The sequence below is a fragment of the Accipiter gentilis genome, chromosome 14 (assembly GCF_929443795.1).
Source record: "Accipiter gentilis chromosome 14, bAccGen1.1, whole genome shotgun sequence".
Lineage (NCBI taxonomy): Eukaryota > Metazoa > Chordata > Aves > Accipitriformes > Accipitridae > Astur > Astur gentilis.
In genome coordinates, this window is record NC_064893.1 from 23,490,962 (window position 1) to 23,505,437 (window position 14,476).

The 14,476-nt window shown below is 42.1% G+C and overlaps 1 protein-coding gene across 9 annotated transcripts in view; it reads left to right on the forward strand.

Moving 5' to 3' along the window:
- EYA2 (EYA transcriptional coactivator and phosphatase 2) overlaps positions 1 to 13,780 on the forward strand; it is a 104,899-nt gene extending 91,119 nt beyond the window's left edge. For 8 of the 9 annotated variants that reach the window (XM_049817109.1, XM_049817108.1, XM_049817111.1 and 5 more), the window contains 6 exons: positions 4,094 to 4,152; positions 6,199 to 6,359; positions 7,367 to 7,481; positions 8,089 to 8,210; positions 9,059 to 9,159; positions 13,192 to 13,780. In XM_049817109.1, coding sequence (XP_049673066.1) covers positions 4,094 to 4,152; positions 6,199 to 6,359; positions 7,367 to 7,481; positions 8,089 to 8,210; positions 9,059 to 9,159; positions 13,192 to 13,272 — 639 coding nt within the window. In that variant the 3' untranslated portion in view covers positions 13,273 to 13,780. The remainder of the gene's footprint in view (positions 1 to 4,093; positions 4,153 to 6,198; positions 6,360 to 7,366; positions 7,482 to 8,088; positions 8,211 to 9,058; positions 9,160 to 13,191) is intronic. The other variant, XM_049817107.1, reaches the window with a different exon arrangement.
- Positions 13,781 to 14,476: the final 696 nt, after the last annotated feature.

Consider the following 14,476-nt stretch of genomic DNA (forward strand, 5'->3'; position numbering starts at 1 on the left):
AGGCTGAACTGGAGTACTCCCTTTTTTTCTATCAAAAAATGATTCTGAGACTCTGTTGTTAGCCAGGGCTTTATCTTTTTTTAGTGTTTACCCAGAAGGGATTCAGGCAACTGTTTCCTGGATGCATTTTTCCTGCTATGCTTGGGAGTGGGAATTGTGGATGTGTGAAAAGGCGAACCAGCAGATCCTGCAGATAACCCGCTTCAACCCATCCTCTCTTAGTGCTGCAGCCTAGTAGAGAGGCCAATTTCCCATTCAATTCACCCCAAACCTCAGGCTAGTTGTATGGAAGGAGGCAGGTGGGTGACTGGAGAAGCCTTAGACCTAGACTCCTACCAAACATGTTCACTCTTTTTACAGAAAGGGATACTCTGTCAGCAGGTTAACTCTTAAAAGTGATAACAACTTTGGAAGCTGGACTTTTTTTCCAGCTGATTCAGGGCCAGGGGGAGTCAATGCTTGTTGAAGCAGAGTTTAGTGGTCTGCCTGCCCCGTAGCAAAGAATCAAGGCACCAAACCTTGACAAGGACAGCCAGTGTGTGGCACTTCTAGGGCATGCAGTGAAACAAGCATTGCCCCATTCTGGAGGATGTTAGCAACATAACCCAGGCAAGCAAGGCCTGTGTTTGCTGAGCCCCATGTTGAAATCATACAAACATGGTTTTGCCACACTAATTCATCCACTCATGTGGCACATGCCTGTCGACCACATCATCTGTTTGCAGTTGCAACAGTACAGGCAGATTAAATCCCTACAGTCTGCAAGTATAGGCCATACAAGGTGTTGTGTGCAAAGGGCTCTGATCAGACTGCAGAATGTATCGGCAATATATCATTTGAAAGGAGGTATTCTCACTCTCTGGTCCTCTTTTGGGAAATCAGGGAGAAAAGGAGTTGCCCAAGGTTATAGATCACAGTGAAGTTAAAATATGAATTCTGGGCTTTCCAGAGTTGTGCTTTTTCTCCCAGATGACTTTTGTTTGCAGTGCAATGCTGGCTAGAGAATAGTACCTTCCACCCCCAGTCCCTCTGGAGACATTATAGTCTGGCACTCTGGCAAACAGGTATTAAGGACAGGAGGACTGACAAGGAGATGAGGAATTAACAAACAAAGAGATTAGTGTGTTTACAAGTTACTGCCTTTCAGAGCCATCCCTGGAGGTTTTGTGTTCTGGGAACCATTAACCCCCTGCCTAATAAGGGATACTAGCTCGACTGATCAATGAATCCATGAATCCACAAGATGTTTAAAAATCTCTAACACAGTCCTGATGCACAAATAGACAACCTGTGCATTCATAAGTTGTTTTCATATGTGCATGAGACATACCTTGAGAGTATTTGGAGGGAGTGTAAGTGATAACAGAAAGAGCTTCTCCATGCATCCTCAGGAACAGCTTGTATTTCACAAGGAGGCAGCAGAGGCTTTCTCCAAGCCTGCAGTACCATTTCAAAGCTGCATTTAGCTCAGTTTCCTTTACATATGGGTGGCAAGGGTCTGGTTCCACCTGGAAGAAGGTTGTGTAGCACAGACTGCCCTAGAGATATCACAACAGTAAAAACAGTTCATTTCCCAGAGTTGCGAGGGTTGACTGAGGTCTTACACGTTTGACTCAGTTACAGGCTGTACGTGCAACACATCATGTACCTCTGAGATCCTAGAGTAGCATTTTAAAAAGTCAGCAGATGTGAAGACTAGGATATGTCCCCACTGCAGACTTCCATTTGAACAATCTGGACCTTCTTTTCAGCAGCCCAAATATCCTGCCTTGATTTCCCACTCACTAAGATTTCAAGGAAATTCTGCAAGAATGAAAGATTAGTCTCGTAACCAAGTAGTAAAACATGGTCCGCATTCTTGCTTTAACCAGCTTCCCTGTTTCACCCGGTAACATGATAGGCTCAGCCGGCGGACTATGAGGTAGCGTCTCACCAAGTGTCATGGTATTTTATTAAGTTAGAAATGTGATAGCTACTGTTGTCACACTTCAGTGTACAGAACAATTCATTCACAAATGAGAAAAACAGATCCCTCCACAAATACCTTTCCCCTGACTTAATGCCCTGCATCACACAACTGAAGTGGAGTGGGCTGCATCAATATTATCCCAGCATGGCTCACAACAGCTATTGGGAGGGGGGCTTAAAAAATTATGGGGGTAGAGAAGAGAGAGAGAGAGAGGTGCTGGCAGAGATCTGCTATTCAGCTGCTTGGCTTCAATTATATACAGAAATATACACCCCAGTGATAGGTTGATAAGACAGCTGATGAGATGAGAACAAGATAAAATCATGTGTCTTTTTGAGAATTATCTAAAATAAATCCTGCAGAAAATCTCATGATTATGGACAAGAACCATCTATCTGTGACAGTTTGCCATTGATAGCAAGTTTGGTTACTTGTTTGGGGATTTTTTTCTTTTTTTGAAGGGGGATGGTTTAAAGTAATTCATAAAACTCTCAGTTGTGTAAGGAAGGTGTCGTGGTTTAACCCTAGCCAGCAACTAAGCACCACGCAGCTGCTCACTCACTCCACCCCACCAAGTGGGATGGGGGAGAGAATTGCGAGGGGACACAACGGATTAAAACTCATGGGTTGAGATAGAACAGTTTCATAGGACAGAAAGGAAGAACATAATAATGATAATATTAACAATAATAAAATTACAATAATAATAACAAAAGAATTAGAATATACAAAGCAAGTGATGCACAATGCAAATGCTCACCACTAGCCAACTGATACCCAGTTGGTTCCTGAGCAGTGATCTGCCCTGCCCCGGCCAACTCCCCCAAGTTTATTTACTGGGCATGATGTCACATGGTATGGAATATCCCTTTGGCTGGTTTGGGTCAGCTGCCCTGGTTGTGTCCCCTCCCAGCTTCTTGTGCCCCACCAGCTTTCTTGCTGGCTGGGCATGAGAAGCTGAAAAATCCTTGACTTAGTATAAACACTGCTTAGCAACAACTGAAAACATCAGTGTCTTATCAACATTATTCTCATGCTAAATCCAAAATGTAACACTACACCAGCTACTAGAAAGAAAATTAACTCTATCCCAGCCAAAACCAGGAGAGAAGGTAAGACAAATTCTGTGGTTTACAGAATACTGAAGTGGTGAAGAATAACTGTACCTTGGTTAAGTTCTGACTTTGGAGTCCTGTTGTACCAAGTGCTTTTACCTCTGTTGAAAAAATTAGCCGGAACAAATGATAGCATTCATCAGCCTGAAGGCTTTCTGTTTTGTTCTTGCCTGCAAGGGTCATGGAGAAAGGAGATTTAAGGTGGTGGGATAAAAATCCTGATTTTTCTATTTCTAATCTTACTGCTAAGACTAGGAAAGAAACCAAAGAAATAACATTTCTCAAATTTTTGAGGCAGGGCCTCCACCATTCAAATAATGAAGAATTTTGGAAGATAAGATCTAAAGTACATACTTCATGCAGGCTGAGTTCCAAGTATATATTCTGGTTAAATTTCCTGTGCATAGATTTCCTCATTACTGACACATATTATTCTTTAACTCTGTCTGTGGCCTTCAGTGCTTCAGCCCAGCTTCCCTGCACATCAAAGGAAGCTCAGCCCCCTCAGAACAAACTGGGAAAACAGACAGGCATCTCTAGAAATTTCTTTGGGACAGATCTTCTCCCCTTGTAATTATGTGGGCATCCACCTCCTGTCCAAAGCAGTGTTCTCACAGGAAGAAATGCTGCCAAATCTCTGCCTTATCATGCCTAAAAAGTTTAAAAAACACAGTTTTCCTGGCTAAAACACAAGCATCTCTCTCCCTCCTGTCTGGATAGGAAGGATTTTCACTTACTGTATATTCATGAGCTATTTTGCCCTTAGATAACAGCAGATCTCTGTCTCTGATACACACAGACACACACATACACAATTCATATTTTGTGCAAGTGTGATGTGATACTTTTTCCTAACAATTAACTAGCTAGACTATGCCACACAATACTAGCAATATTTATGAATTTATCTCCTTAATATTACCCTTAAAGTAATTTTTCATTACATTCTTTCAAAATTTTTTTCAAAGCATTTACTTAACTGCTGTATTTTCTTTCATATGCTTCTCAGGACTGTGACCAGATCCACATAGATGATGTATCATCAGATGACAATGGTCAAGATCTAAGGTACGGTTTCTCCAGGCTGGAAGCTGCAGGTCAGGTAGTCCGCAGCTGTTTGAAAATAGCAGGGGGCTGGTCAGTGATGTAAAGTAACATTCTCAGACATGCGTCCTCTCCCCTCCCTGGCTCCATGCTGTCTGCATTTATTAAGCACACAGAAGCAGAGTCCCCTTTATCACATTAATATGCCTGTGCCTACTGTCGAGCCCTGACTATACTGAACTTCGAACCATTCTGGGAAATATATCTAAAATTAGGTTGAACTCCTGTCAGACTACACTAGTTCCTGATGTGATTTGGCCAGCCAGCTGGCACAGGTGTGGCTAAAATGCTTCTAAACCAGATTGAAAGGTTTCCTGCTGCCCAATCTGTAATGTATGGGCTTAGTAGTGAAGATTGCGGAGACCTTGCCATGCCAGAGCCTTGTCACTGGTAGAAACTTGTACCGAAACTGCACCAAACATCACTATTACCTGTATAAGTTAGATCATCATGTACATAAAAACTACTTCTGTGCAGTTACCTCTACTTTTCCCGAAGTGTTGCCTGCAGAGTCATGGTAATTGGCATAAGAATGAAATGTGCAGAGGTCATAACACAGCTTTATAATTTGTGGTTTTATGGCTGGTTCTTATGAGGACTTGGTGCCAAAACAGCACAGAAAACAATGAAGTGTTTGAGGGAAGACACTTTTCCTTCTTCAGGGAACACTTGAAAGATTTTTGCCCTAAATGATATGCTGGTTTGTGCTTTGCAAAGCACTGAAATGGCACATTTACATTTAGGTCCTTTGGCTCCTGTGGCCTGTAAGCGGGTGAGTCTGGATACTTCTTCAGGCATTGATTAAAACATTAATTCGAGTTTTATCTCAATCAGTGCACTTACTTTGAGTGAACAAAAAAGTCCATATGCTAACAGCATATCTTGAATCCTGTGAAAAGCCCCTGCCCGAGTCGTTTCAGTTGTTTCAAAAGTACTTCTCAGCTGCTCATGGCTTGCCTACATGGGAAATGGAGCTGAGCTGACTGAAGTATGTTAAGCATGTTGAACTCCTATCTGGATGCTCTAATACAGAAATAAAGTGGCATCAGGCCTTTTGAGAAGGGGAAATTACTGTGCAGTAAATCAGGATGTGAATATACAAGCACTGGCTACTTCTCCAGTCAGGTGTCAGAAACATTATAAGCTGAGCTAACTTCAAGCTGCAGCTGAGAAGGGTAGGTCTGTGTTGCTGAGCCTTTCTGTCCCTTCTCTTGCTCTTGTATAAACCAAGTTTGTCCAAATTCACTGGGTTTGTCACCTGATCCTGACAACTGTGCCCCACGAGCTGTGGCTGCCCTCTTCCATTGCAGCTCAGAGATCTGCTCAAGCCATGAAACCCATCCTCCTGCTGTCATCTGGCAGACATTTTAAGAAGACATGAGCTAGTACTCCCTCTGCATGCCCCCCCTCCCCCAAACCAGAGAACTGATCCATCCAAAAAGCAACTCTTTTTTTTTAAAAGCTGTATTCTCTTTTAATGGGAACAGTTCCCTCATCTGATTCATCTCAGTGCTGAAGAAATGTTTGTGCTGGTACAAAGAAAGGGACATCGAGGAGGGCTGAAGACAGGAACAAATGCCTGGTAGAAGGCAGGATTGCTTTCTTCAAAGGAACTGCCTGTTTAAGGTGTTTGTGGAACTGTCACTTGCTCCCAATTAATTGTGGTAATTACTCTAGAGTTGCTTTGAAATTTCTGCAGTTACCTTAGCAGCCTGGATGAGAGGCAGGTGAGGAATTTCAGTGACCTCAGGACAGTCAGACATTCTGTAGTCCAGAGAGCCTCAGAATTGGCAGGTAGTGCTAAGTAACCTGTGTTGTGTTTACAGTAAGAACATTTTTAACATCTATGCTAGTAACTGCTAGAGATGAACTCCAGTTCTGTACAGCGTGTCCTGTGTATATCTCTGCTGCCACTTGTCTCCACATTTCTTTTCAATTGTTTCCACTCCCTGCTGGCACTGTATAGACTGTAATTATACTGACCTCTCCCCTTCTGTCCTCCTTCCCCAGCACATACAACTTCTCTGCAGATGGCTTTCACAGTTCAACTGCCAGTGCAAATCTGTGTCTGGGCTCAGGTGTTCATGGGGGAGTTGACTGGATGAGGAAATTAGCATTCCGCTACCGTCGGGTGAAAGAGATGTACAACACCTACAAAAACAATGTAGGGGGTAAGTGTCTATGGCCAAGCAACAAGTGTGCCTTTCATCTTCCCAAATACTTCTGACCCTGCTAGGGACATGTATGGAGGAGGCGTAGGGAGCATTGTGATAAGAATACTTCACAGTGAGCTGAGCAAGTGTTTCAGCAGTCATCCTTAAATAACGTTCTGTACAGGGTTTGCAGGAGATACACTAAAATACCTGGTTGAGTGGTATGACAATGACTCCAGTCCGAGTGTGGGGCTTTATTTTGTAATTTCTTTGGCAGGAAAGCAACCTTCTCCAATTTTCCAAAATGTTTAGTAAGCAAGCAAACAGTTCAAAACTAAATATGCTTTTTTTTCCACAGAACAAACGGCTGATCTCTGTCTGAAGGCATTCTTATACCATAACTACTTGTTTTTAACTCCCCCAAAACAATACCACCAGATACCAGGATGCCCTGCGTTCTTCCAATAGGCTGCTTGGCTTCTCTTTTAGAACATCAGTGCCAGGTCTCTGACTAGAAAGAGGAAGAAGCAAAACTCAGAGCATCACCACAACCTTTTTTTGGTTGGAGGAATAGCCTACCTGCATGTACTGGAAATGGTGCATAGCTTTTCAGGAGAACCAAAACCATCCTGGCTTCAGAAGTCTCTCAGCTCAGGCCACTCACTACCAGCTATAAACAGCTCTTTCGTCCTCTTGCTCCCTTCCCATGCAAACTTTATGCTAACTCCAAGAAAGGTGTTTTAAGGAGGTCCTGCAGCATGCAGGTTACTGATACCATTCCGCTGGAGAGGAAGGAAGCTGAGCTGCGGTAATGTAGGAGTGTGCAGTTGGGCCTCATGTACCTCAAGGTAGAGCCTTACAGTGATATGGCAGTGGGCAAAAGGAAGCAGCCTGCACCAGGGCCAAGAGAAGGACAGTGAGAGAGATAGTATTCAGAACACAGACAGGAGCCCTTTGGCATTCTACATACAAAGCCATGGAGCTCCCTTTCTGTGCTTCTGCAAAGATGTTTTCCCTGCTTACAGGTTTAATAGGAGCTCCTAAGAGAGAAACCTGGCTGCAGTTAAGAGCAGAACTCGAAGCGCTGACTGATCTCTGGCTTACACATGCTCTGAAGGCACTGAATTTGATACATTCCCGGTAAGAACAGCTTAAAGAATTGCCTACAGGCTTGATCCAGGATCTCCTTTGCTTCCCTTCCCCCCCCCGCCTCTAAACAAATCGAGACACATTCATAGGACTTTGCTGGCCAAACCTATGGGAGGCCAGTCTGCACATGTTTGCCAGACTTGAATTATGAAGGGTTGGGGTGAGCTTGAGATGATGAACTAGGCAAAAAGTCTTTTTCCTTGCCTTTCTTTGGCTACCTCATCTGTGGCACACTTTTCATGTGAACAGATGTACAAAAGAGTAGGAAAGGGAGAAAAGGGCCCTTCTATCCCTGAACATGTTCACTCGAAGAACCCAGCATGGACATTACTACATGGTGTTTAAATTCCCACAAAATAGATCCTGGCATGCATGCAGTAAGGCTGCATCACTACTGCTAGTTTGTTTTATGTTTTTTTCATTCTACTGAGTTGATAAAAAGACATTACTAGTACTCGCATTATCTGCCTCTAGCTGCATAATGTCCCAATGGCTTGGGAACTTCCAGTTGCAAGAAAGGTGTGCTTCCTACCATCTTTCAGTCTAGAGTAAAAGAGAGAAACACAGATTGCCACTTCTACTAACTTTTGTTTTCCAGGCCTAACTGTGTGAATGTGTTGGTCACCACAACTCAGCTTATACCAGCTCTTGCTAAAGTGCTTCTCTATGGACTGGGTACTGTCTTCCCCATTGAAAACATTTACAGTGCAACAAAAACAGGTAGGAGCAAACTAACTTAGGCATCCTCAAAGGTAGACTGAAGTTTTGTCCCTAAGTCAGGCACATCCATCCAACCTGATCGCAACAAACAATGTGAGCTTTATTTTGAGCTCCATGTTTACATATTCTAATTCGCATCCTGACTGCCCACACTTAAACTAGTACAGACTGAAATAAAACCCAAACACAAACCCAAAAACCCAAAAAACAGTCTTCCCAAGTATTTCCATGGGGGAGTGAGCCTGAAAAATACCCACCCTATGGAGCATCTACTGTATGTGGGATGTTCAACTGCACCCAGCTAGGAGGAAGACAGACTGATTGGATCTGTTACATACAGAAACACTGTTTGGATCCTCTTATTCTTGCAGAGGGATCAAGTGTGCTGAATGAGCTTTATGAAGCTGTGTGAGTAATAAATACTGGTAGGGTTGGCTTGGGGCTTTTTTTGTGTTCTGTTCTTTCTGGTATGTGTTTGAACATCTAAGTTTTGTATTTTCATGTTTTTCCTGCAACCAGAATGAACAGAAGAGGGCTCTTGAAACTGAATACCATGAGTGTTGTATCAGTCTACCAACTGCTGCTCTAAGCAGTGCATCAGTCACAAAGCTTACGGAAAACTGGCAGCACTTGGATGTCCTTGGTTGATAAAGAAAATGCTAGTAACTGTCACGAGATGGAGAGAATCCATCTCAGATGAAGATTCAGTTAGGTTCTAATTTCAAAAGAAAATGAGGAATGTAGCAGCAAGTTCAGTTAGGTCCCAGCTCCAGTTCCAGTACCTGAATGTTAGCCCCACCTGCTGTATGTGTCCAGATAAAAAATGTGTCTTCTCTTCTGTTGCTTAGGAAAAGAGAGCTGTTTTGAAAGAATAATGCAAAGGTTTGGAAGGAAAGCCGTGTACATTGTAATAGGAGATGGTGTTGAAGAGGAACAGGGAGCAAAAAAGGTACAGTTTGTGGATGCCATGCTGGCTTCTCCCAAGTTTTCATTTCAATTACCCTTTCTTTACTTAGGCATTTAATGAAGCTCCCTCCATTTGAAACAGTTTACAATTGGTCTCATTTCTTAACATGCAAAATACTCAACAACCTTGTGAGAAACTTCGTACTGTAAAACCCACCCACCTTGGCAGCTAGTGCAATTTTTCAGGCAGTGGCTGTGTCACATGTTCCAGGAATCATTCTTGCTTAATAAAGTTGGCTTTAAACACATGAAAAGGAAAACTCCAGTGTGTGATCTCAGATGAGCAAGCAGGGTGAATTTGAGCTACACATGTTCCTTTTGTAAATTCCAAATTATTGGAATTAGTTTTGAATTACTTATTAGAATATGCATATATACATACATTTATTTATGACTCATTGAGATCATAGGGTGTAACATCATTAGAGTGAATATCAAAAGGGACTAGTACTGAGTTGCTGCCTTTACCAAAGATACATGGATCAATGTGATTGATTTCACAAGCAAAATGAAATTGGGAAGATGTACTGAACACAAAGTAGGACATAAACTGCGAAAGCAGTATGGTCAGGAATAACAAGCCCTTGGTAATATTCCATGCTTATTGCATAGATGTGGCCCACTGACATTGGTAGCCTTAGAAAGAATTAAATGGACTAACTTGTACATCCAGTTGAGTCCTCCAGTCGTTAGTATCCACAGTCCACTCACTGGGATATGAGAGCTGGAGTTTTAGGGACCAGTTGAAGCTTCTTTGCTTTGGGTAGACTGTAAGAGGACAGGAGCTGGAACCCCAGAGCTTGGAAGAGAAAAAAGCAAAATTTGAAAAGACCAAAGCTCGCGTTCTGCTTACAGTGACTGGGGGGATAGAGGCAGGCAGCTAGAAATAGAGCAAGGAATACCTTCTGCCATACACACGGGATATCAGTGCAGGAGTGTTAGAAACATGGAGAGCAACAACTAAAGATCTGAAGGAAAGCAGTCGGGTATATCAACTGAATTGTACAACATGACAATTGAACAGCCAAAGTTTTCATTATAAACTTTAGAACAGAAACCTGCCTGGAATCTCCATTTATTTGGTTTTACAGGGACAATTTGTTAACAGCAAGCACTATTTGCAAGATGTCTTTGCACATCCTGGCTCTTGTGCTCCTGATGTGCCTGCAGAAATATGATTGAGCTGCATTTGCTTCAGGGGCATTGCACATGAGTTGAGCTGCAGGAACTGACTGCCTAAGTTCCATCTTCAGCAAACCGGTTAAGTTTTAATAGGCACACAGATGACTGGTGTAGCTCAGGTGATGTACAAAATATTACATCACAGGAACTCAGCTATACAGCTGAACCTTGTGCTGGAGGACCTGTCACCTCATTCCGAATGAAGATCCTATAAAGGCTTTCCAAGCAAATCTGAGCTCATTGGGTGCACAAGCCCAGGAACAAAGGGATCCCAGCTGATAAGGTGATGGACACATGTTCTGTCCCCAGAATTGTATCTCAAGTCATCTTCAAAGCAGCAGAAACCCTCTTTTTTTACAGTGTATTTATTTCCCCTGGCCAATGGAAGCAACAATACCTGCATCCACCTTGGAAAACTAGCTAAATCTGCAAATTGTTCTACAGTTCATGAAGGGTTAAGGAATTGTCAGAGAAAAGTCCAAAATGCATGACTGGGAATGAAGTGATAATAGCCTGCTGCTTTTGACAGCCCAGTGCCATACTTCAAAGGCAGTGGGTCAGTGAACATGACTGCATCAAAGGCTGCGGGGGCTCTCTGGCTGTATGAAGAAGTGGGAAGGTTCAACAATCTTCTGTGCCAGGATTTCAAGAGCCCTCTTGCTTGTGTCTCCTGGCCTCAGCAGCTCTCCCATTAGTAAAGCACATTCTTTGCTGGGCTGTTGCCTCCTTTGATTGATGACAATCATTAGTCAAGGCTTCTACACACCTGAGCTTTATAAAAAAAAAAGAGGGGGGGGGGGGGGGAGCAGGCAGAGAGCCTTTCACTGTTTTGCCGACAGCACTGATAATATCTCTGTTTTAGTGGGTCATTTTTCTTCACCTGTCTGATGAATGATAAATCTGTAAATGCTGAACAACAGGAGTGGCTGGGAGGCCAAGTTTTCTTCTCATTTAAGAAAGAAAAATAGATAATTTAATGGAAGGGGTTTAATAACAACCACGGGAGGGGGGAGGGAGAAGGAAATAACTTTTCCCCTTAAAGTGAAATTGCAGAGCAATGGATTCCAACTGCTTCAGATGTCTGTGTTTGCTTGCTGTCTCTACACACACTGATAAATAGCTTGAAGGAACCATTTGTTTACTGATGGGCAACATACCAGAGGGAAACTTTAGTTGTATTTAAACATCAGAGGAGTGTAAATAGACACTCTGTAAAGTAAACATCTGGAACCACTGCAGGTTTTTTTACACAGGTACATACTCTTGGAAAAGGAACATCTCCCTTCATCAGAATCATCTATCTAGGAAGTACATATTCTCTAAAGCTTTGTCTAAGCTGTTTATCCAGAAGCGGTATGTTTACGGTTGAATTATTTACAGTGATAAAATACTCAAAAATTTTATTCACGTACTGGAAAGGGTGTAGGCTCTGTCAGTTAAGGCTTTCTATATGTTTGTAACTGCATATCACATACTGTGTGTTGTAATACATATCACAACATACCACTGACTACAGAGACCGGTATTTTGGGAGGAAGCTAAGAAAATCACAATCCAAAATGTTGCTATAAAAATCTAAGTGCAGAAATGAGCTGTGTGATCTAAAGTAAAACCACTTTAACTGTTTTGGAGAAGAAACAAATCCAGCTCAAACCCCAGGCTCACCAGAACATACCAAGAAAAGTTGTATTTCACATTTAAAAGCATGTTCTAATTACTTTGATGTTAGCTCTTTGCAAGCAACCGCGGGGTCCTAGCAGTTGCTGATGATTGCAGAACTGTGTTGTTACAATGATGCTTTCACAGTACTGTTTGTACCTTACCAGATCACAGTTTCCATCCCTGGTCCCCTGCCTATTGAACTGCACTTGTTTCACAGCACTTTAAAAAGTTGATAATTCATCCTCTTTCAGATGCAAGTCTTGTGTTCCTGGAGTATATTCACAATTTTAAAGAGATTAATCAGGATATTATAAAGAAGATATACTAAGTCACAGGTAGTTGACCTTTCCAGATTTTGTCCAGGTGCTAAGATTTCAAGTGGAACTGGCTGGTTAGAACTCGGACATTTGTATACATGACTTCAGATTTATCACCGTAACTATAAATTGAAAAAACAGGGAGGCAGGAGAAGAATATAAGATAGTCTCTCAAAAACAGGAATTAGGAAAGTTTTTTGGGGACTGCCTGTCTTATGAGCCTATCGCACCTTTTGCTGAAGCAGCAGTTACACTAAAATTCTGAATAACTGATCTGAGCAATGATACCGGTTCCTACATTTCCAGAAAATGGAGTATAGCATACTGTTCCAGGTAACTGGGAAGGGGAATTGTTAGGAAGCATTTTGACTCTGTGTGGTATTTTATTCTTTTGTTTAGGTTGTTATAAATTTTAATAACTTTCTTTCATGATATATATTGTTTACTTGTCTGTGAAGCACTGACAACAGCTTTCTACAGTGATGTTCACCTAAAATTGTTTCTAGAAATACTGCAATTCTAGAAACATTCCTAATTAATCCATGAAAAAAAATAGGGGAGTAAAGTTTAGTAGCTAGTACATTCAGAAAGTCAGCCCACCCATGTCCTTCATCATCTCTGAAGCAGGACACTCCTAAGTTGTGGAGGATCTGCCTTCCTCTCTGCATAGGAGAAACAAAGGTATCCGCAAATAGACACTTCCCACTCCCTTCCTCTCTAAGATGCCTGTGACACCATGACAACCTGGTGGCCCAAGTAAAAAGCTCTGTTCCCAAGGGTGCAAACTAAGAAAGTTGTTTTGATCTCAGTATTAACCAAAAACCAAAAAATACCCTCTTTTGGTTTCACTCTAGCACAACATGCCATTCTGGAGAATCTCTTGTCACGCTGACCTGGAAGCTCTTCGGCACGCCTTGGAACTTGAATATTTGTAGCAGACCCCAACATCTTAGCACTGTGAGGGCTTCACTCAAACTATTACATCGGTTCCACCTATTCCTCAACATTTTCTTAGTAAAAAAAAAAAAATCCCCCAGCAACTGCAGTTTTTCTTTTTTTTGAAGGAGAACCCTTTCAGTGGAAGCCTTTAAGAACTTGCAGCCAAAGAACATTGTGTCAAGTCCTTCTTCCTTTGGACAGAGGAAAAGCCTTCAGATAACTTGCTGGGGATCCTGCAGTTATGTGATTAAGCCGGATGCGTAGAGCTGTAACTGCCTTTTTGCCATCAATGGCAAACACTAGAAGTCTTGGGTCTACTTGTCAGTTTTCTTGCTTTCGAAAGGGGAAGAGGACATAGTAAGGAGTCTCTGCACAGTACATGACATCACATGGGACCTTCTGAAAATAAGAGTGAAACTGTTGATTTTTTTTGTATTTTTTTTAATTTATGAACTAATCTCATTATTCTGGTATTAAGCTCTGTACCTGTGTTTTTAATCTGGCTTTTTGTGGTGGGTGGGTGGGTGGGTAAAGTCTTACCATTCTAAATTAATAGTTCATTTCTCCAGAACAAACTCTTGGGAAAATCATATTGTGTACATTAATAATGACACATGGTACTGTTGGTAAGAACTTATAGCTGTGTTTTTAAATCTTACATAGATGGTATGTGGACTGTGCATGTGTCTACACGGTGCCTTATGCTGCCATCTTGGTTTTGGGGGTTGGGGGTGGGGGAAAAGTACCTTGTGATGAGTGAAAGGCATTAAATAAAAACATGTTTACATTTTGGGGGACTAGATTACCTGCCTTCTCTTCTCTCCAGCCCCTCTTGGATCTAGAGGTACATGTAGAATACATACTCCCTGTTTCAAGGTGGGGTTAGACTAGAAGGACTCTGAACAGAGCTCCTTGGGTGCAAAATGGAGTCTGTAGCCGGCTATTCTGTCTGTTGGTGGGACAAAGACTGAAGACAGCGACTGTGTCCACCGGGAGAGAACGTGGGCACTCAGCAAATCTAAATTGTCCTGCAAAGGAAGATAAAGGGCAAGCAAATACTGCAGTTGTGCATATTTATTTTTATGTAAATAAATGCATCTACAAGTAAGTTTCAACATTAGAATTTCGGCTAAGCTGGCCTGTTAATTCTTGCTGTCAAAACATTTCAGTTCTCTGGGCCTGCATGAATCTCTAATTTAC